This window comes from Peromyscus maniculatus, chromosome 21 (assembly GCF_049852395.1).
Source record: "Peromyscus maniculatus bairdii isolate BWxNUB_F1_BW_parent chromosome 21, HU_Pman_BW_mat_3.1, whole genome shotgun sequence".
Lineage (NCBI taxonomy): Eukaryota > Metazoa > Chordata > Mammalia > Rodentia > Cricetidae > Peromyscus > Peromyscus maniculatus.
In genome coordinates, this window is record NC_134872.1 from 33,243,768 (window position 1) to 33,267,067 (window position 23,300).

The 23,300-nt window shown below is 47.1% G+C and overlaps 1 protein-coding gene across 4 annotated transcripts in view; it reads left to right on the forward strand.

Moving 5' to 3' along the window:
* Tgfbrap1 (transforming growth factor beta receptor associated protein 1) overlaps positions 1 to 19,190 on the forward strand; it is a 53,298-nt gene extending 34,108 nt beyond the window's left edge. For all 4 annotated transcript variants that reach the window (XM_006986060.4, XM_076557333.1, XM_016004667.3 and 1 more), the window contains 9 exons: positions 716 to 870; positions 3,148 to 3,230; positions 4,564 to 4,905; positions 6,669 to 6,726; positions 9,209 to 9,352; positions 11,656 to 11,802; positions 12,594 to 12,753; positions 14,195 to 14,628; positions 16,621 to 19,190. In XM_006986060.4, coding sequence (XP_006986122.1) covers positions 716 to 870; positions 3,148 to 3,230; positions 4,564 to 4,905; positions 6,669 to 6,726; positions 9,209 to 9,352; positions 11,656 to 11,802; positions 12,594 to 12,753; positions 14,195 to 14,628; positions 16,621 to 16,797 — 1,700 coding nt within the window. In that variant the 3' untranslated portion in view covers positions 16,798 to 19,190. The remainder of the gene's footprint in view (positions 1 to 715; positions 871 to 3,147; positions 3,231 to 4,563; positions 4,906 to 6,668; positions 6,727 to 9,208; positions 9,353 to 11,655; positions 11,803 to 12,593; positions 12,754 to 14,194; positions 14,629 to 16,620) is intronic.
* The last annotated feature ends 4,110 nt before the right edge of the window (positions 19,191 to 23,300 follow it).

The following is a 23,300-nucleotide window of genomic DNA, read 5'->3' on the forward strand; positions in this document are numbered from 1 at the left end:
AGACAGCCAGAAAACAAGGAAAACCACTTTCGGTGGGATACAGAGCCAGAAGAAATCAGTTAACTACTTCATGTGAACAGGGACTACTGAGCTAGGAGAAGGTTCAGAGTTTAATTTGAAAGCCCAGTGGAAGGACTTGGTCTGCAGTCTTGATCTTCCACAGACTTCCTGTAGAGGGTCTTGGGTACAAGGGTGACAGTGATGGGCAAGGAGAGCTGTCAGGATAGTAGGGAAATCAGCAAGTGAACCGAAAGACTAGGTGGTATATGGATGGACGGGAAGCATGAAAGATCATCTCACAGTTCCAAGTATTACATTACAATCTTGGCTTATGTAAACCAACTCTGGAAGGAAAAGATTGTCAGTGAGTGTTTGGTAGTGTTCCATGATGGAGCGCCACAGCTCCGCTGGACTCTGTATCACGTGTCTCCTCTGGGTTTCTCAATCAATGGGCACTTTCATACAGAAAAAGGGATCAAGAGCACATTTTATTCTTTAGCAATGTGACGTTAAAAGTTGCCCTTCCCAACAGTTGTCAGTGTGGGTGGAAGAAAAGGGAGGCATCATACCGTAATTTCGTTTGGGATGATATTGGAGAAGCTGGTGGGAGTGATTAGCAGATCAGATAAGGGCTGAGCATGAGGATTGCAGTAATGCATTGCGGGAGGCAACACTCTTCCCGTTCCAACATAATGTTTTTTTTCTCTTCCCTCAGGAAGAGTGATTGTTGCCACAAGTAAAGGAGTTTACATCTTGGTTCCATTACCTCTGGAAAAACAAATACAGGATCTCTTAGCAAGCCGGAGAGTGGAGGAGGCTTTGGTTTTAGCAAAAGGAGCCCGGAGGAACATTCCAAAAGAGAAATTTCAGGTTGGTAATTAACTGGTCCCAAGAAAGCATGCCTGCAAGCCACAAGTTGGAAGCATTCGGCTTTAACCACATGCATCGGGCTCACTCTACATAAGACCGTGTGCGGAGTTTTTGTACCCGTTGTGTAGTTTTTATAGCACATCTCACCTGCCGTAGGTAAGGAAGCAGGTTGCAGAGCAACGAACAGCTCTCCTGCAATTGCACAGCTAACATGGGAAGGTCAGCTTGTCAGTTTCTTACTTGATACACTAGACTTTATTTGGAATCAACTCCCTTCTTCAGTCACCTTCTGAGAGCAGTTATGAATGGGATCCTTATACACTGGCAGAGTGAGATCAGGCCACTGGTCTCTGATTTTAGAGTTTGAATTTGTTGGGGTTCAGTTAATTTGCATGTGTGTCCTCCCTGTAGACTGTGGGGGCAGGGCACATGCATCCAGGATACATGCAATCCAGTGCATTTGTAGACCACATATTGTCACGTTGCGATGTCAAAAGGTTGGGTCCCCCTGAAGAGTCGGTCTTTTGTCATCTATCTGTAGGCAATGCTTTGCCCACTATGTAGATAAAATACCTGTCATTGCAGGAGCTCAGTCACTTCCTTTCCTCAGAAAACCTTAGCCTTCCAAGTACAGGAATCACAAGCACAGATTACTACATATGGCCAGGAGAGAACACGTAGTACACTAAAGAAATATTAACTTTAAATGTTATTGATATGAATACACCCCAAATCAGTCACATTCCCTAAAATTCCTACTTGATCAGATGTGTCATTCAGGGCACTCTACCTACTTGAGAGTGCTAAAACATGTTAGCTGAACCTGGAGGCGTAGACCTGTAAAGCTAGCTACTTAGAAGCCTAAGTTAAGGGAGCCTCAAGTTCAAGGCTTGCCTGAGATACAGAGTGAGTCCAAGGCCAGCCTGGAAATTTAGGGTAACCCTGTCTCAAAGTAAAAAGTGATGTCACTTTCCTAGCATGGGTGAGGCTTTAGGTTCAATCCCCAGGGCTACAGAAAGAGCAACAACAGAACTCCACAAACAACCCAAAACCGTAGTGTTGTATAGACATTCTATTATCAGGAGAACCAATCACTAACAGTGCTTAGAAACTACAGCCAGTCAGATTCTACCCACGATTGATTGCTGTGGCAGAAAGGATGTGTTTGGATGTAAGCTGCCTCATAGAGCAAAGGGTAGCTTCTGCCAGTGAATGAGAAGAGCCTGTGTCATATAGATGGTTACTGAGAAGTTCTCATCCCTGCTCCTAACTTGCTGAAGTGGCACTGACCTATTGGCATTCAGCAGGGGGCAGCAAACACAAAGGCACAAACCTCTGACTGCTGGCACTTTTGTTACCTTACCCTTCCACACAGTGCAGGCAGGCATGGCTGTGGCTGAGAGAAGAGGAGCTGCATGGACAGTGTGCAGCCATGGCATTGTGTCACAGTTGCTGGTGAAGGGGTGTGCTGGCCTTGTACAATCCCATGTGCAGTGCACTCAAATTACATAGCATTTCCGTATGGAAGTTTTCAATGTTCTGTGTCTGGAATTTTGCTTTTTCTCCTCTGCCCTTTGTGACAAGAGCAAAGGTGCATAGCCAATACCCGATGAAATCGCATGAGTTCTCTTGCTCCCCAGCCTGCATCTGATCCCTGCCTTCTCCCTGTATTGCAGCAAATTCAACTCTCTTGTTATGTGGGTGTTATTTTCCCTGAGCTATGCAAACAGCCGTGTGTGTGTGTGTGTGTGTGTGTGTGTGTGTGTGTGTGTGTGTGTGTGTGTGTGTGTGTGTATCTGCAGTCCCATGCTCAGTAGAGCACTTCCGTGCACGCACAAGGCTCTGGGCTCCCCCCTCAAGTACCATAGGAAGGAAAGATTTGCATTTGTACTGAAGATGTACAGACTGTTTTCTTGGGTATGCTACCCTAAACTATATAGTATAAGAACTGTTTATATTGGATTTACAACTTGCTCGGTATTACAGGTAATCTAGACATGACTTATAAAGCATGTAGGATGATGTGCATAGATTCTATGGGGTACAATGCTGTTATATATGAGGGACTTGAGCATGTGTTGGTATCTCTGGGGCCCTGGAACCAGTGCCTTTTCACTACTGACAGATAAGTCCATATATTCAAGTACATTTTATTTTTTCTCTAGCTAGTAACGTGTTATCTCTGTGGAATCAGGTAAATTGGGTTGTGGCTGACAAATGCAGCCTAGCCCTTCGGTGATGGTTTTAAGGAGATAATTGGTCCGTGTTTCCTTACAGGTAATGTACAGGAGGATTCTGCAGCAGGCAGGCTTTATACAGTTTGCACAACTCCAGTTCCTGGAAGCCAAGGAGCTCTTCAGGTAATTTGAAGTGTTGGTAGCAGGACTGTCACTCGGTGTCCCCTCTGCTGGGAACCTCCATCATCTGTGTGATTTCAAGGGGGGAATTGTGACTCGGCCAGATGGAGATGCAGGTAGGAAGGGGAAGGGCTGTTTGTGGTAGTTCACACCTTCCAGGGTGGTTCCTGGGCTCCAGCACCCGCCTTATAAGGCCCACTGTCCCATTTCCTGAGTTGGCAGGCTGAGGAGAGTCCATGAAGGTGGCAGGGCTCCTGAGCCAGGACAGCAGGGTTCTGGTGTGGGATTGCTAAAGTGGATTCTGAGGAGCATTTATTCTTGCCTCCTTTCCAGAGGTTTCACTAGAAGCTAAGTTTAGAGAAAGCAAGGGCTTCTGGAAAAACCTATAAAACATTTTTGTTGTTGTTTTTTGGTTTTTTGAAACAGGGTTTTTCTGTGTAGCTCTGACTGGAACTCACTCTGTAGACCAGGCTGGCCTTGAACTCACATAGATCTGCATGGCTCTGCCTCCTGAGTGCTGGGATTAAAGGTGTATGCTGCTACTGCCCGGCCTATAAAAACTTTTAAATTATCCTATAGACTTTCAAAATGTTATGTACCCAGTTAGCCCACTCGGGAAGTGAGTTTGTCTTTAGGAGGACAACCGTCTGTCGTTCTGATGGGTCCTGTAGCTGTGGAGCTCTCCTGTGGGCCCTCACAGGCATTCATTTCCTCTGTTTGTCTTCTTTCCCCTTCTCTGGCTCTGGGTCTTCCTGACCCACGTGTGTAGGAAGCACACTTTTGTATTAACACCTGCCCTCGTGTCTGTCCTTTTCTCACACCAGCGTGTTCCTGAGTGGGTGTGTCGGGGCAGGGCTGTCTGGTACATTGTAGGGTGCTCAGCCCTGGATCCTACTGACTGGATAGTAGTAGCACAAACCAGGTTAGGATAAAGACCCTTATTTAAGCACCACTGAGCAACCTTTTGGAATTTAGTATCAGGAAGTTACTGGTTTCTGAAGGTCCATGACCCTGTCCTGGCTCAGATTGATGCCACATTGCTTTTGGATGGGTCTTTCTTGCTCAAGGAATCCCAGGGCTCATTGGGTTTTCCTCACAGCTCAGGTGTCTTGATGTTGCGATCCCCGGTCATCTGTATATGTCCCTCACCCTTGTCTCTACTCTTTGGAATCAGGTTTGGTACTGTTTCACTGGCACTAGCAACTTAGGGTGATCACTTGGACACACTCGTCCTCATTGACATGTGCCGACAGGCACTGCCCTCCAGTGTTGTGTGTGTGCCTATGTGTACTCTCTCTCTCTCTTTGCTTCATTTAGTTTGACCCTGTAATTGCAGAAGCAGCCAGCTGGATGTCCGGGAGCTGATCTCTCTCTACCCCTTCCTGTTGCCCACCTCCTCTTCCTTCACCCGGTCTCACCCTCCTCTTCATGAGTATGCAGACCTGAACCAGCTGACCCAAGGCGACCAGGAGAAGATGGCCAAGTGCAAGCGCTTCCTCATGAGCTACCTGAATGAAGTCCGCTGCACAGAGGTAGCAAATGGCTACAAGGAAGACATAGACACGGCCCTGCTCAAGCTGTATGCAGAGGCTGACCACGACAGCCTCCTGGACCTCTTGGTCACTGAGAACTTCTGCCTGCTGACGGACAGTGCAGCCTGGCTGGAGAAGCACAAAAAGTGAGTATTCTCAGCCCCACGTGGTGAGCCTTCCTCTCCAGCCCTCTGGCACCCCATGAGGCCCCTCAAGGGGATGCTGTGAGACTGACTCAGCCAACATTGTGTTTGGATTCTCAAGGGTCCAGGCAGCAACCACCAAGAAGTCATTGTGACACCAGGCATCAAACGGTCCTTGGATGACGATGTTCTCCTGGTCTGAGGGGCCTTGAAGGACTTCACTCTTGTGCTTGTTCATGTTGGAGAGTACAATGTGAATTACCATGAGCTTTGTTAGTAAATGCAGCCATTCAGAATGTCCTGTTGTCAGACTAGGACCCACCCTTAGAAGAAGTGCATACTTGGTAGGATTAGTGCAATTGAGTCACTCATGACCAAATTGGTTAGCTAGGTACCTAAATAAATAGCTGAGCCTTCTTGATCTTGTTGATCATGGTTTGAACTGCCTTTATTATGCCTAACAGTTAGTAGGCAGCCCTAAATCCATGGCCAGTGAACCCACAGTGGCCAGCTTGCTTATGGCTGGCAGCTCCTTGGGGTTTCTATATGTGATTTTTTAAAAAGATTATTTTCATTTTTTGTATACGTACATGTCTCTGTGTGGCTTTGTGCATATAAGTGCAGGTGCCCACAGAAGCTAGAAGAGGGCGTTAGTCCCTTGGAGCTGGAATTAGCAGGCTTTGTGAACTGCCCGACATACTGCTGGGAACTGAACTTGGGTCCTCTGCTTAAGAGCCTCGCCATCTCTCCAGGCCTCATGTGACTTTTGTTTAGAATTTAAAATGAAAAAGAACTCGTGAAGATGTGCGACCGCCATGCCAGATCCCATTTGATGGCTGAGGTGGCATGGGCTTCCCTGGCAGTGTTAGCTCGTTCCATAGCTTGCAGTGAACACATGGAATGGTGGTTGGAGGTTGCATATCTCTTAACCAAAATGCCTGGACAGAAAAGTTTCCAAATTCAGAGTTTTTCAGATTTTGGAATTTTTTTTTATTTGTATTCTTTAGCAGTTTCCTAATCTGAAACCCTAAGATCTAATATGCTTCAAGACCTGAAACAGGCTGGGGAGAGGGCCCGTGGATAAGGCATTTGCTGTATAAGCATGACTAGAACTTAGACTCCAGAAGCCACATAAAAGCTGGGCACGTGTGGCAGCCTGCCTGGGACCTGCTGGCTCTTAGACTATGCAAACTGCTGGGCTCCAGGTTCAGTGAGAGACTTCACGAAAAGAGTGGAGAGCGATAGAGGAAGACGGCTGAACGCAAGGCTTGGCCTCCTTCCATAGGAACATGCCCCCAAACACATGCAGACTACACTTGGGATAACGCGCACGCGCGTGCACGCGCACACACACACACCCCCCACACACACACACACGAAAAAGAAAATACCCTAAGCTTTTTATTCATCGAGTTTGCCTTTAAAGTTTCATGTTTTGGCATGTTGCAGATTTCACGTTTCAGATTAGTGCTCCTCAGCCTGTTTGGTTTCAGATCCAGAGTGCACACTGACACCTGGTGGCAGTGACTCAGGATGTTGTGTCTGTAAAAAGTCACCAAGTCACCTAATGTTCCTAGAGATTTCAAAGAGTAGGTTCCAGCTGACACTTGAATGTCTTGAGATGTGGCTCTCTAAAGGAAGGACTGGACCTCCCCGGGGGTCACCTGCTGAATGGGAAGAAGCCCATGGGCAGAGCATGAGCTGTGCATGTCCCACCCAGACTGTGCCAGGTTCTTGCTTATCCTTCCCATCCTTTCCCTTTCCAGGTACTTTGCCCTAGGACTGCTGTATCATTACAATAAACAAGACGCCTCTGCTGTCCAGGTGAGTTCAGAAAGGTCTGAGTGGGTAAGAGCACCTGCTGTCCAGGTGAGTTCAGAAAGGTCTGAGTGGCTAAGGGCACCTGCTGTCCAGGTGAGTTCAGAACAGTCTGAGTGGGTAAGAGCACCTGCTGTCCAGGGCTTGACACCCTGAGTCTGAGCCTCAGAACCCTTGGTGTCAGGAGAACAGCTTTGGCAAGTTGTTCTCAGACCTCCATATGCATACCGAGGCACACGGGGCTTCCACATTTACACACACACACACACAAACACTTTAGTGTTATTAAAAGGCCAATAACCTTTAATTTTGTGTTACTTTTTGAAAACCTATCCATCAATAGAAACCACTTTTGCCTGATCTGGTCTTTTTACAGAGAACAAAAATAATAGTGTTTTCAAAAGTGAACTCCTTGGGAAGTGTTGACTGCAAGTCTCTGTACTTGTTCCTGACAAAAAGACCAAAAAGTGATATTTCTAAATCTCCTTAATGAACATTACCAAGCTTGAGTTTGTGAAATTGAAGAAATGAAAAAAGGCTGATTTCCTTTTAAACAATGAAAAGGGGGCCTGGAGAGGTGGCTCAGCAGCTAAGAGCGGCTGCTGTTCTTCTGGAGTCCATTTTAGCTTCTGTGTTGGGTGGCTCACAACCTCCTAACTCCAGATCCTAGGGACTGGCCCCCCCTCCCCCGCTTCTGGCCTCTGTGGGCCCTGCACACATGTGGCATATGCACACACAGACACATTCATACACATCAGTGTGTATTTAGAAAATTATCACATAGTAATGCACATATTTCTTGGATTCTGGGTACTACTAGTCATGTGCTTGCAGTGGAAGGTGACCTAGTCATGTCACTGGTGTCCCCACCTTCTTAGTGGTTCCCCATCTCTCTGCAGTGGGAAACTTGGAGCTCGTCTATAAACAGTGCTTCTGTTCACCCCACTGAGCACAGAACACTAAGGATTATTTCTCTAACTGTATTTTAGTAATCCATATCTAACTTCTCCCTGCCCACCCCCTCCCTGCTCTTCCTAACTAATATCCCCTGCTTTTCATGACTTTTATGAAATCAGCTTAAAAATGTGATAGTTTTGCTGAGCCAGTAGGCATATGACATCACCTTAGAAAATTAAGGCAGCAAGTAACAGTTGCATTTATGATTTCCACTGTTAATAACAGCAACCATTGCCAGTGAACTGGGCAATTGCTTCCCTCACAGCATCAGTACAGAACCACAGCTGGTCAAGTTCATGCCCCTGCTCTGTGGAGGAGCTGTGGTGTGAAGGCCAGCAGGGATGCTGGGTCTAAGTTGAATGGCATCGATTTGTTAGCCTTGCCTCTTGGCTTGCACCTTACAGCTTTCCATTGATCTTTACAGAGCATCTTCTCACACCCTGGGGATATGTGCTCTGGTCTGCCCTGTTAGGCCTCAGATTGCATTGGGTGCTAGTTTCCTCGTGAGCTCGTGTAACGTGGGCTCCCTGACTTTGACCATGCCTTCGTGAATCTGTCTGCGGCTACTTTGCTAACATATCACAATAACATAACTACAGTGCGAAGAGAACAGGAAAATGAGTTTCCATCAACACATGCCTCAAAGGCCAAGAGCAGATTTGGATATTACAGACAGAACGTTTATTTTTAAGACATGGTAGCAGCATCTTTAGAATTACTGCACGTGTGTTATGATGATGTTAGCATAGCTGTAGAGAAAGATTTGCATACTTGAATAATATGGAGTAAATATTCATAAGTGGTGAAAGTTCCATAAAAAAAATCAATGCTTTTCAGTGGACCTTTGATTCAGTTATTTAATAACTGAATTCAGGACTGAAAAAAACTAATGCACATTAAGCATCCTAATCAATTTTCATGGGGAGTGTCACCACCATTTTGAATTACAGATTATTTTAGATTTTGTAGTATTTGCATGTACAAAATGAAATGTCTTGGACCAAAGACCTGAGCCTAAACTAAATTTCACTTGTGTCTTATACAAATAGCATGAAAGTAATTATACAATACTTTTTATAAGTTGTGCTCAAAACCAAGTTTGATGGTGTGGAATTTTTCACTTTTAGTATCATCTCACATCATCACAAAAAGATTTTAGCACATTTGGATGTTCAGATTTATTTCTCAAAACAAAACCTAAAACTTAACTAAAAATTTACAGCTTTCTGTACTATAGGTGGGGGCACCCTTTATTCAAAATGCTAAGGACCAGAATTGTTTTAGACTTTGAAGTAATGCCTGGGCAGCGAGAGCCACTCCAGCCAACCACCCAGTCTGCAGCCTTGAAATTCAGGCTGCACTGTCAACATGCTTACTGATGTTCAGATTCTAGATTTTCATGTGAGGGATACCTCATCCTGTGTCTTTTAAAAGTCTTAAGAGAGTAAGAGAACAAAGTTTTTCCAAGATAATTCTACAAGATATATAACATTCTGGATTTATATTCTCTTGCTTTTTATTTTTTTTTCAGTTATGGGTGAACATTGTGAATGGGGACATCCAGGATTCCACACGCTCAGACCTGTATGAATACATCGTTGATTTTCTTACTTACTGCTTAGACCAAGAGCTGGTGTGGACCCATGCTGACTGGCTGTTGCAGAAAAGTGAGGAGGTTTGTGTTTCATAAATGCATTCTCTTCAGAATGGCTGGTATAAGACACCAGATGCCTCGTCAACTTTAGGTGGAAAAGGGAAAAAAAGCTAGACTCATTCTCCCCTGTTTACTTTGTTCCCCTTTTAATCCCTCCCTTTGAGCATGAGCAAATGCCACAGTCTGCTGCTACTGAGGTCCCATAGAACCCTCGTTCTGCAGAGGTCTCCCTTAGAAGTGTAAGCAGACTAGCCTGCGCATGTCCCCAGTGTTTGAAAACACTACAGTTCCCTCTTCACTTCCTGGGAAACAGAAGTCTGCACTTTGTTTTCTGGGATGGGGGCAAGTTGTTACCCTGCACAGCCTGGTCCTTTGCAAGAAGTAGCCCCAGTGTGGGCCACATCAGGAAGAGCATCATCCTCTTCTGTTTCCATCACTCCTGCTTAGAGACTGTGGACGTGGAGGTGTGAAGTGGCCTGAACATCACCTGGCTTGTCTTGGAGGCTGAAATAGGACAATAGTGAAAGAGCAACTCTTGGCTCTTGGCTGTAGAGCAGTAGTTCTCAACCTTCCTTACGCTTTGACCCTTTAACACAGTTTCTCATGGTGTGCTGACTCCCAGCCACTAAATTGTTTTGTTGCTACTTAATGACTGTAATTTTGCTACTGTTATAATCATAATGTACATATCTGACATGTGACCCCTGGGTTGTGGCCCACAGGTTGAGAACCACTGCTCTAAGCCAGGCAGCATGCTCAGGACAGAAGGACACAAACCTTAATGAGGCCCCACAGGTCACTCCCACAAAGGCAGCAAGTGTAACAGACCCATTTCCTTGACTTGCTTGGAGAGACAAGATCAGAGACATTCAAAGCAGGGCAGGGCAGACTCCTCTGCTGTCCATGCTATTTCCTGAACCAGGTCAGAGCCCTTATTCCATCCATCCTGAAACATTTTTAAATTTACATTTATTTATTTGTGCACACACATGTACATATATGTGCCATACTGTATGTATGATGATCAGAGGACAGCTGAAGCTCTCACCTTCCACCATGCATGTCCCAGGGATTGAATCCAGACATTCAATTTGGCAGCAAGTAACTTTACCTGCTGAGCCAGCTCACTGGCCCCTCCTTGCGTATTTTTTATTCCACTCCTCCTTTACCTCTACACATGCCTACAGAACACCAGCACATGCTCCTGTGGTGTGAATGCAATGTCATTGAAAGGATTAGGTCCTTTCCACTTACTGGTCAGTCACAGCCAAACACACAGTCTGTGTGCCACACGGTGGCCTACCACATGGCCGCTGTCATCTCTTGAAGGGCATGGTTCACAAATGGGGTTAACAGACCTTTTTTCCAGGTAATGGTGGTGCACATCTTTAATCCCAGCACTCAAGAGGCAGAAGCAGGTGGATTTCTGCAAGTTCAAGGCCAGTCTGGTCTACAGAGCAAGTTCTAGGATGGCCAGGGCTGTTACACAGAGAAACCCTGACTTGAAAAACCAACTAACCAAACAACAGTAACAACAATAAGAAAACAAACAAAGAAACAAGACAGAAAATAAAAGGAAAAACAAACAAATAACAGACCTTTTCAAGGTCATGTAGGCAAGCAGAGCTAAGACACAAATCCAGACTTGTAGCTGTGTTGCATTTCTTGTGTTTGGGGTTCACGGGGTATGTGGGTATGTGTGCATGTAAACTTGTGGGCATGCAATAATACTTGCACATGTAAGTGCACAGGGGAGCCCGACAAGGTGTAGTGGCCTTCTTAGTATTTCCTCAGAAGGCAGAATTGATCCAGGGTGCTCCTCATGGCAGACATGGAAAGGCAGCCTGGAAGCCATTCAGGTACCACGGACTCAGATGGCAGACTAGCCAAGTGCAGTAAATGATCCACTAGCCAGACAACGTGTTCAGAGAGCCAAGAGCACACTGCGCTTTCCTGCTTCGTGGTTCTCTCCCTTAAGCTTTGCAAGGGGCAGTCTTGGTAGGATAATCCTAACAACACTAGTGTTTGTTGTGTGGCTGTCACGGTCTGTTACCAGGGACTGCTCCATTCTGTAGTTTCCAGTCATTCTAGAAGAATCCCAGCAAAAGTGCCAGCCTCATTCCTGCCTGCATTGTGCCCTCTGGTTGGTCTTTCTCAGGACTTCTTGCTAGACTGTTTTCTTCCAAATTTTTGAGATAAGTGTGACACATGAGAAGCTGCCCCTGCTTAATACCTCAGCATATTCTGCATGATTTTAGCCAAAGCGTGAATGTTACATGACTGAAGGAGGGATGAAGAAAACTGAATTGCTGCTCTTTCTGCAGATTGGAGTTCAAGTTTTCACCAAGAGACCTTTGGACGAGCAGCAGCAGACTCGTTTTAATCCGGATGACATTATTAGTTGCCTTAAGAAATACCCTAAAGCCCTGGTTAAATATCTGGAGCATCTTGTTATCGACAGGAGACTGCAGGTGAGCACTCCGAGCCCAGACTAAGGTCTCTGGCTGCAGTGTCACTCACAGCTGAGGAAGGGGAACCTGACTGTCACTTTTGGGGCAGGTCATGTGCCCTGGCCACTCAGTCTGTGCCTGTTGATTACCTGAGGGCATACGAGCCATTGTGAAAGACACCAGAGGGATCAGAGGTGGACGTGTTTATCTCTCCTGTCTCAAACCCGCTCCACTCTCTTTCCTTTTTGTTATTATCCGCAAAGGAAACAGGAAGCTGTGTTGTGTATAGAATACCTAAAGCCTTTGCCCCCCAGAATGAAAAGTAACCCTTCGTGTGTCCCCCACGTGTGTTAGTCATCTTTCCATCATCATGACAATTAACTTAGGAAGAACAGAGGCTTCTTTTGCCCCACAACCCTAGAGCTTTCAATCTGGGCAGGTCGTCCCATTCCTTTTGATAAAGCATCTTGGCAGAAGAGGGCAGTGCTGTGGCCGGAAAGTCAAGAGGTCAGGGCCAGGCATTTGTTAACATTCCACTGTCCCTGTCCTGGTCCCACTCCTTCCCATTGGCTCCATCCCTTCCAAGTCCCACCCCTACCCTCCAGTAGCAGCCCATGGATATTCTTTAACACATGGGCTTTGGGGGCACATTCAACATCCAAACTGTAGCAACCTGACTGTAACCCCTCCCTCTGTGTTGGGGTTCCTGGGAGTTTTCCAGTGCCCTGATGGTGCCTGCCCACTGTGTTTGAGAATCTACCATGGCCTCTCTCATGTAAACACTGTGGCTGATGCATCCCTGATTTCTACAGAAACAAGAGTACCACACCCACCTGGCCATCCTCTACCTGGAAGAAGTCCTGCGGCAGAGGGCGGCCACTGGCCACAAGGACGTAGAAGCCACTGAGACTCAGGTCAAACTCCGGAGGCTGCTCCAGAAGTCTGACTCTTACCACATCCACTTGTTGAAAGGTGAGCATGAGATTGTATCCCAGTGAGAGACTTCTTCGGGGCTGGGACAGGAAGCCATTGTCCCAAAGTACAACCTTTGGGTCTCATGAGGTGCTTCCTTGAGCCCCTTTTCCTCAGAGCTGACCTGATGAGTTTTAGACTGAGCTTTAAAGTTGGATCAAGGATTCGGGTCCTTCTAATGATCTCAGTACCTTCATCAGTCAGTGTCCCTGCCGGGGTCATGTGAACCCCCATGGGTTTCCCAGGTCCGCAGTGCTCAGCCCTTCAGGAAGATGTTGTCGTCTGAGCAGAGAACCTGTGTAGCTCCTGCCTCCTACCTTTGTACCGCTGTCTGGGCCTTAGATACGGCAGCCTCCCAGTAATTACTTCCTGCCCTTCCACTGTGAGGAGAATGGTGGGGCATGTGTGCCGTGGTGTCTAGCTGCTGCTGTATTTGACACGGGCTGTACAGCCAGCCCTTTACCCCCAGGCTGGTAATATCTGCCTGGGGCATCAGGCCTGAGGAGCAGCCCATGGTGACCAAGTTCCAGATAGATACCAGTGCCTATCGTTTAGTATGAACCTTGGCCCTCAACTGAGAGTTGTCCTGGGAATAGCCCATTGTGGCAGGGAAAGATTTTGTGTTGTCCCCTATTTCACAGCCCGCAGGGGAGCAAAGTGACCTTGGTCGTGAGACTCAGCCCATCAGCCCACTAAGGGAGAGCCTTGATCAGCACTGACACTGCCCCAGGGCTGTGTCATTTTCTGGAAGCTTAACTGCAGGGGGGACAAGGAAAAGTTTTTATTTCTGTTCCAGAAACTCATTGGATAATACAGACAAGATTTTTTAAAAATACCTTGTTCCTTTCAGTGAAGCATATTTTTAATTGGAATAAAGGGGTTGAACATGGTCTTTTGAGTAAAGTGGATATTTGGGTTTTATCCATGGGTTCTGCATCTGCAGATTCAACCAAGTGTGGTTTGAAAATATTTCCCCCTAAATATCATAGCCTTATAGTCAGCCACATTTACACTATATCCTAAGTCCTCTGGAGGTGATCTTAAGCATACGTAACTTGAAAACATTACAGTACCCTGAACACAGAGGGAGGGACAGCTGATCCCCTGTGTGTGTTAGCTGTAAGATATCCTCCTGGGAAGACAGAGTGATGCTAGGTTAACTGCAGACCAGGAGCCAGTGATGTTGAGGGGCCGTTTGAGACCAGACTCACCCCGTTGGTTTATTTCCTGAATGTCAGCAGTGGAGTCTGTCTTCAGTATTTCTATGATTCTGAGTCACCAGAGGAAAATCCAAGGAGCCACCTCCCTCAGCCACCTAGGTGGCAGTATTTAGCAATGTCTAAGTAGCCAGATAGCCTGCTCTTGCTGAGGCTGCAGGAACAAGCAGGTGAGTGCAGCCAGCCAGCCCAGTCTGTTACTGAGTGCCAATTTTGTCTGACAGAGAAGATCCAGGGTGCCGGCCTGCCCATGGAAAGCGCCATCCTCCACGGGAAGCTGGGCGAGCACGAGAAGGCCCTGCACATCCTGGTGCATGAGATGGGGGACTTCTCTGCTGCTGAAGACTACTGCCTGTGGGGCTCCGAGGGTCAGGACGCAGCCTGCCGTCAGCGCCTCTTCCACACACTGCTTGCCATGTACCTCCGCGCAGGCCCCTCTGCCCATGAGCTGACTGTGGCTGCTGTGGACTTGCTGAACCACCACGCCAGGGAATTTGACGCCACCCAGGTTCTCCAGCTGCTGCCTGACACCTGGTCGGTGCAGCTTCTCTGCCCGTTCCTCACGGGGGCTATGAGGGACAGCATCCATGCCAGGAGGACCACACAGGTGGCTCTTGGCCTGGCCAGATCAGAAAACCTGATTTACATGTATGATAAGGTGAGTGCCCAGCCTCCATGCCAGCTTGCTTCTCTGTGAGCCCATATTGCATGAGAGGTGAGTTTTTCACCTGTGATAACATGGTCTTGGTTAGTTCTTATTTCCACTCTACACGTATTGATTGTTTCCACCAAGATACAGAACTCTGTGTGAGCAGAGGCAGAGGCAGAGGCAGAGGCTGCACTGGCGGGCAGCATCAGTGAGACATTTTCCATTGGGACACTGGTAATCATGAGAGTGTGTAGAAGTGGCGTGTGCTCATTTACTATAATCCCAGCACCTAAGAGGCTGGGCCAGGAAAATGGTCAGGACCTCAAGGTCATCCTGGGTGCACAGTAAGTTCCAGACCAGTCTAGGCTTCAGTGCAAGACCCTGTCTCAAACAAAACCAGGGAGAATGTATAGGGAAGGCTAGTAGTGTCTGAATAGTGATGCTCCCCAGACACATTCTTTATGCCTTTTGGAGCACTTTATGGCATCATGTGTGGTGTCTTCTGGTGTCCTCTGTACTGCACAGAGGAGAAAACTGAGCCTTCTGACAAAAGAGCCCAGAAGTATCTCCTAGGCCAGTTCAGAAACTCACATTCTCTTCTCCAAGATGAGTTCCATTTCTGGAAACCCCACGTGGCTGGCTGAAGAGCAGGAATCATGTTCTTTTCCCACACAGAGGTCTTCCTTAAGAACCTGTGGTCTGGGAGACTCAGTCTCACCTCTTGTCTTTCTAATTCCTTCTTGACTCCCAGCACATACATGTCCTGGCCATGTAGCATGCTGTCTTACCTTCCATCCTTGGCACATGCTGACCCCACCACCTGCAGTATTTGACCTTTTTCTCTGTGAATACCCAGTCAGCATTTGACTTGCCTGTTTTTCTCCACCTCAAAGCCTTAAGCTTTAAGTCTTTTGCCTACCCACATCCCTTGTATGTGCATTGACAACTTCCTCTCTTACTTTTAGATTTTGAGGGCAGGGACCTTTATCTGTGTTTTCCTAGTGCCAACCCTGACAGGCTTCAGGGCTGCATGTTGAGGATACTAGTTGGTGCAGGAGAATTCCCTGAGGTGCTGCTTACCCTGTCAGTGGACTTACTTGCCCAGACTGACAGCTTGTATAAAGAAACCTTAACTTATGCAACTCAAGTCTTCATGATCAGACTAGGGCCGATAGTGACAGGTGCTGTTTCTTACTGACTTCCAAAAAAGGAAATTGTGATGTGGGGATGTGCCACTAATTGAGTGACTGTGACCAAGTCCCTGATTTGAGTCCTGCTTTTTATTTGCAAATGAGGGTCTTGCTTGGTCCCACTCAGCTCTGATAGCCATGACTTTGTGACAGTCCGGGCTTAAGACAGTCAGTGCCTTGACATTGCTGAAGGGAGGAGTTTGTGTAGAATTTTCTAGACACACAGTGGTTACTGTAAGAAAACTAACTCCAGGGGCTGGAGAGGTAGATGACTCAGAGATTAAGGGTGTTTACTGCTCTGGCAGAGGACCAGGGTTCAGTTCTCAGCACCCACACGGTGGCTCACAGCTCCAGTCCCAGTGGTCTGATGATCTTTTCTGGCTTCTGAAGACATGTGATGCATGTAAACTCATGCAGCCACACACATAGACATATAAGAATGAATAAATAAATCTTTAAAAATAAAAGGAAAGCAACTCTGCCACTTTCTCTGTCTGCTCATTAAGAATGGTTCCGTGCTGGCGGTGGTGGCACACTCCTTTAATTCCAGCACTCGGGAGGCAGAGGCAGGCGGATCTCTGTGAGTTCAAGGCCAGCCTGGGCTATAGAGTGAGTTCCAGGACAGACTCCAAAAGCTACACAGAGACACCCTGTCTCAAAAAACAAACAAACAAAAAGAATGGTCATTGCATTCCTCATGTGCTATGTCAAGAAGTTGATGTGGCGCAGTCCTGTCGACGGTCATAGTCCACAGCAGGACGTGCGTCCACCCTGGCTCAGCAGCCTCCTCACTCTTGCTTTCTGTTTGCAGATGAAGCTGAAGGGAAGCGCAGTCCGGCTCTCAGAGAAAAAACTTTGCCAGCTCTGCCAGAACCCTTTCGGTGAGCCTGTGTTTGTCAGATACCCAAACGGAGGGCTCGTGCACACCCACTGTGCTGCCAGCAGACACACGACCCCCAGCACACCCAGCCCTGGTACTCGGACTTGAAGAGCATGGTTCCAGGCTGCAAAGGGGATTCTGAGCTCTTTTCCAACCTGCTTTGTGCCAGCCAGAACAAAGGGAAGGCACCCAGGTGCCAGGGAAACGCCATCCCTGTGAAATGAGGGCTCCTAACCACTGATTGTTCTTTGTGTGAATGTAAATGGAAAAGGCCTGAAACCCTGAGAATTGTGACAGGCCAGAGACTACCCGTCCAGGAGGTTACAGTCATCCAAAGCACAAGCCAACTTTGAAAAGCAGGCAGTGTAGCCTGGGTGATCTGGACACAGGTGGGGTCTGGAGATGAGGTCCACCTAGCTCAGGTGAGTGTCCAGGGTGCAGAGTCCTGAGGTGGGCACCTCGCCTTATGAGGAGGTGTGCTCTTCACGTAGGCTCCGCATCTGCCCCTAAGGTGGACATAGTTTCTGTTCTTCCCATCCACTTGTCAACCTCAGAACCCCTCTGTCTTGTTGACTTAAACACTCACTTGTGTGAAGTCCCATGCTCCTGACTGCCTAGCACACAGAGATCTGTGTGGAAACAGAGAAAGCTTGAAGCAGGCGGGGTGGTGAAATGACTCAGTGGGTAAAGGCACTTGCCACCAAGCCTGACAGCCTGAATTCAGTCCCCCTCAAGTGGAAGGAGAGAACACACACACACACACACACACACACACACACACACACACACACACACACACACACACACACACACGTAAGGGGGAAAAGAGATCTAAGTGGGAAGCTGCTTTGCCCATCCTCAAGACTGCAACAGAAAGGGGGGCCCAGGTTGTATGATGGCCCAGGGACAGGTTTGTTTCCATGCACTTGACTGGAAACACCTTGATGGGCATACACAACTACATGTTTTGGTTTGAATTCATACTATCTGTAGTTTTCTCTCATTTGGAATTTCCTCAGTCATAGTCATTACAGAGATCTCTTTCCTCATTAAAATGTACCTCCTACTGAATACTTGGGAAATGCAAAGGGAAATGTGATGAGTAAAACCGATGAGCCTTCCAGGAGAGGCTGGCGTTGGCCTCCGCCCTGTAGCCGGCCGAGCTGCTCGCCCGTTCTTCCCGCAGGTGTTTCTGCAGGACCTTGGGTGGCAGTCTGGCCAGGCCACCTGATCTGCCAGCACTTTCTATGCTTGCCCTGAGCTTTCCTGAATCCTCAAGGGAAAGGTCTCATCCGTGACCAACTAGACTTGGTGTGTCTGTGTCATGTCACAGACAAGCTGCAGCTCTTGCCCCTTCACTGCCCTCTTCCACATCACCCAGCCATCCCCAGGACAGACAGCACACCCTCTACGATGATACCTGACAAGAAGCATCTCATGGGCTGACAGGATGGCCCCAGAGCACACACCCCCACACACACCTGCCAGACCTTCCCTCACTGTCCACTCTTTACAGAATGCTTCCTGTACTTAGAATGATCAGTGTATTTCTTTTCCTTTTGGGATCCTGAGTAAGCCAGGAAGTAAAAGCATCTGTCACTGTTCAGGGGACTGACACCCTTTTCCCTGCGTGTGTTGAGTGTCTAAGAATAAATGAAGTCTCCTTGCAACACCACTGTGTCCCAAGGATGACTGAGAACACTCTTCTCACTGTGTGTCATTACAGTCTATGGATTGGCATTTTAACCCTCAAAGAACAAGTTGCCCCGTGAGTAATGTCAAACCTGAAAGCACTATTCTCCCGGCACAAGATGGGTGTGGTCTCAGGAAGGGCTTAAGACTGCTCACTCCCAAACCTGGGGACACCAGTCTCTTCTCTGAGTATTGGCTGACAAAGTTGAACAGTCCAACCCCCACCAAATCCTTTAAAGCAAACAGTTCTGCAAGGCAGAGAATCACCTCCCATGTTACAAATCCTATTTCCTCACCTTACCCACACTCTCCCAAGGGCCGTTTCTCAAATCCCGTTTTAAAGATGAACACGTGGTCCTCTCACCGCCTGTGACTTGTCGGTCCAATGAGTGGTGTAATGCCAGCTCGGGCCTTCTCCCTCCCTTTGGGCCCCGGGCAGCCATCCTAGTTAGAGCGGCATGGGCCGAGATCGGTTCACACTCATATTTCATTTGGGGAACTGTTTATCTGCTGTTGCGTACCAGGTGTTAATGTAGGCCTGCCACCTAGGCTGTGGGCACCGGGTGTGAACACAGAGCAGAGAGAGAGGCTTCATGAGCCGTGCTTGACACCACTGGAGCACAGAGAAGTGGGTGCTGGGTCACACTGTCCCACGGCACCTGTCGCGCAGCTGGGACAGCCCCTGCTTCCTGCTTGCTTTCCCACGGGAACCTCTGACCTCACAGCTTCCTTCGCCTCTCAGTCGGTCCCAAATCCACAAGATGTACAAATGTAAACTTGTTGATTTTATTAAAATTCTTCTAATTCTTTCTTCTTGTTTTGTCATTTTTTAAAAAAAAATAAAATAAAATTTCTACATAATGCTGCTCCGTTGTAAGGAGTTCTAGAATCCAGTTTCACTCTGACTTTTCCTTGTGCCCAGGCAAGTACCTACAGCAGCTAGCTGCAGCTGCTCCTTAGGCTCAGCTGTGGCTTGGCTGGATTTTAACTGTTCCACCTCAGTATTTGTCTCCTGCAGATTCTTAGGGCACTCCTGTACACCCACTGAGTTCAGGTGAACAGTTATGCACCAAGATTTTGGATGACTTGGTTCATTCTCTTTGGAGCCGAATGCTCTTATGCCCTATGCTCCTGCGTTCCTAACCCTGAACACATTCCAGGAATATAAGCAAACCTTGCCTTTGATATTCTACTTTCATGGGGTAAAGAGATGCCCCGTTGGGTAAGAATGCTTGCTGCAAACATGAGAACCTGATCTGTGATCCCAGAACCCATGTTGAAAGCAAGAGTAGTGGGCCTGTAAGGCCAGAGGTATGGAAAGGCAGAGACAGTATTGCTCCAGGTTCAGTGAGAGATCCCCCTCTGTCTTCACGGGAATAGAGAATGGTACAGCAGGATACCTGAGACTATCCTCTTGCCTCTATGCACCCCCTCCCTGAAATGGTACACTGGCATGTACCAATTTTTTTTTTTTTTCAAATTAACCCCCTTCCCCAAAGTGTTCACAACAGGCCATTGAGCAATCCTGTTGAATGGCAGTATGCTCTCATGGGCTTGCATCGGGGCACTGCTCCATCTCTGAGCAAAGGGGAGGAGGGATTTGTTACTACAATCAACATTCTGACTCTTCTAACCCTCTATCACATGGCCAGGTAAATCTCATCAGAGGAGTGAGGCAAGATGCCGTGCCTCAGATTTCCAAGAGGAAACTGAGATGTTGTTCTGGTGATTTTAGCTGGGTACCAGGCCAACAAGACGACCCCCTGCCTGCAAATTCCTTTGTTACTCAAACTACCATGGGTGCTGCTTTCAGAGAAGTGAGGTCACAACTGGGATATTCTTTCCTCTTTTATACACTGGTATCCTTGTGTTATTAGCAGATTTAACAGAAAGGAAACAAAGGATGGTGGAGGCTAACCTGGAGGCTAGCCTGAGAAGAAGAGACTGCATTCCCACCAAATTGTAGAACTACTACAAAGATAAGTGACAAGGCCGAGTGGCAGAGAAAAAAGTAAATTGTCCTAAATGTGTCTTGTGGAGGCAAAGACTGGTGTCTGCCTCAGTTAAATGGGCTATGACTTGTGTTAGGAGTAATTAGATATTAACTAATACCCCATTTGCTCCTAGCGGATCTGTCAACCTTAGCGTTCGAAATGAAAACCTACAAGAATCTAGACCATATGGACCAGAGACCTTTTCACCTTCTCAGAAAAGCTCAGTGGCTGGAGCGCCATCTAAAAGCTTGTTAACATGCTGTTTGGAGAAAAGCGCTGAATTAATGATGCCTGCTTTTCTTTAGCTTGCAACCAGGGAAGGGAAACAAATAGCTATAATTCAGTCTGCAGCCTAGAGTTGTAAATTAGCTAAATGAGATCACGTGGCAAGAAAGAATTAGAGAGCAACACACAGCGACTGGAGCAAGTGAGACTTCACCAAAAAGATGCTAGCTACCAGGAGACCTGGGTGCGGCTGCCTCTGATACTCCACCTGGACACAGTCACGTCCCTTAGACCTTGGGGTCTCATCCATGATCAGGGATAGAGCTGGGTAGCATCTGGGGTCTCTTCAGGGGTTAACTTTCTGAGCAAGGGAATCGGGGAAAGGTAATGGGCCATGATTCAGCCTTCAGCACTCAATGCTGCCCTCCAGGGCTTGAGGAGCCCCGGTAACACCCAGCACAGAAACTCCTGCTTCGGCAGCATGGCTGTGGATGTGACTGTCTCAGTGGGATGTCAGTACTGCTATACCTCACTACATGGTCACTGCCCAGGAAAGTGACCCCACAGCTGTCCACGTGGGTTCTAGCTATCTGGTTCTCAGTTGCTCCTGTCCTCCAGTCTGCTCAGAAGCAGTCTGATTTCTCTCTGGCATCTTTGAGTCCTTCACCACTATGGCCGTCTTTCTCTACAGAACATTTTCCATTTCTCTTACTTGAGACAGTAAGTTTCCCCTTCAGATTCCGTTCCTGTTCTTCTAAGCTCAGCAGACAAATCCCAGCTTACTCTCAGGAATATGAGCTAAAGTGACCTGGTTTTCATCATTGCCTCCAATTAAGCTGACTTGCCCTGCCTCCCCCTCAAGGGGTCCACACAAACATTTGTGAGTTACCTGGGTCAGCTGATGCACATGGTAGACTTAGGGGAGCCACGCTGCCTACTGTCCTTCACTTCTTCCCCTGTAGTCAGGATGTTACAGGAAAACCCCCCAAATCCATTCTAAATTATTTCAATACATTGCTGAGTTACAGACCACCATTGACTGAAGCTTATAAATATGTATAACCAGATGCAAACTTTTGCTTTCTTGGGAATTAGAGGACAAGGAAGCGTTTCCTTGGTTATTTGCATAATAATGCACACCTCTGAAAACAGTTTCTTTGACTTCAAATAATTTACCAGAGTATATTTATTTTATATGAATAAACCACGTCAAGAAATCACTGTTATGCCCCAAAGGAAAGCAATAACTGTTACTATGTTTCCAATGTGACTACATTTAAAGAGTGCTCCTCTTTTAAACCGTAAACATACACCCCATAAAAATGATCATTGCAAACTAATATTTTTTCATCTATTTTGTGTGTGGCGGGGGTAGGGGGCAGGGCAGGGCAGGTTTTGCAACCACACACATCTAGAAATCAGAGGACAACTCAAGGGGGTCAATTCTCCTTCATCAGATAGGTCCTGGGGACTGATTTGTGTAGCTGAGTTTTCCTGTGTCCTGTCCAGTCTGCAGCCACTCAGACCCAAGTAAACACATAGAGGCTTATATTAATTAAAACTGCTCGGCCATTAGCTCAGGCCTACCACTGACTAGCTCTTACACTTAAACTCAGCGCATTTCTGTTCATCTATATGTTGCCACATGTTTCGTGGCTTTACCTATGTGCCATTACTTGCCGCTTCCTGGATGGCAGGCTGGTGTCTCCTGACTCAGCATTCCTCTTCCCAGAATTCTCCTTGTCTGCTTATCCCGCCTATACTTCCTGCCTGGCTACTGGCCAATCAGCATTTTATTAAACCAGTGTAAAAAAACATTATCCCACAGCTGGACTCAGATCATTAGGTTTGGCAAGAATCAGTTTTCAACCACTGAGCCATTATACCAACCCTGTAACCACTTTCCCTTTCCATGTTATTTTTTTTTTTATTTTATGTGTATAATTATTTTGCCTGCTTGTATGTCTGAGCACCACATTCATGCAGTGCCCACAGAGGCCAGAAGAAGCCACTGGGACCCCTGGGACTGGAGTTAGAATGATTATGAGCTGCCATGTGGTGCTGAAAATTGAACCTGGGTCCTCTGAAGGAGAGCCTGTATGCTTAACTACTGAAATGTCTCTCCAGGCCCCTGCAACCACTTTTTAAAAGATATTTTTTTATTTTTATTTTCTGTGTATAGATGTTTGCTTGCAGGTATGTCTAGGTGCCACATGTGTGTGGTACTTGAGAAGTCCAGAACAGGATGCCAAATCTCCTTGGAACCAGAGGTGCACACAGTTGTGAGCTGGTGAACCCTGGTCCTCTAGAAGAGCAGTGGATGCTATTAACATCTGAGCCATCTCTCAGCCTCTGTAGCCACTTTTAATGGTACCATCCCATGGCACGAGTATAGTCACATTGTAATACAATCATTATCGTCATCCATCCCCACCTTTTCATGATCCCTGAGATTCTGTGTTCATGGGGTATAATAGCTTTCCATCTCCCCTTCCCCAGCCCTAGCAACCACACTCTTCTTCCTGTTCCTGTGATTCTGACGATGCCAGAGTAGCTCAAAGAAGTCAAACCATGCAGTTCTCTTCCGTGACTGCATTCACTTGCCTATTGTAGTGTGCATGTATCACAATTGCCTTTTAAAAAGCAATTTCATGGCTTTAAATAGTGTGCTACCAACAATGTGTGTGTGTGCAGTCAGTT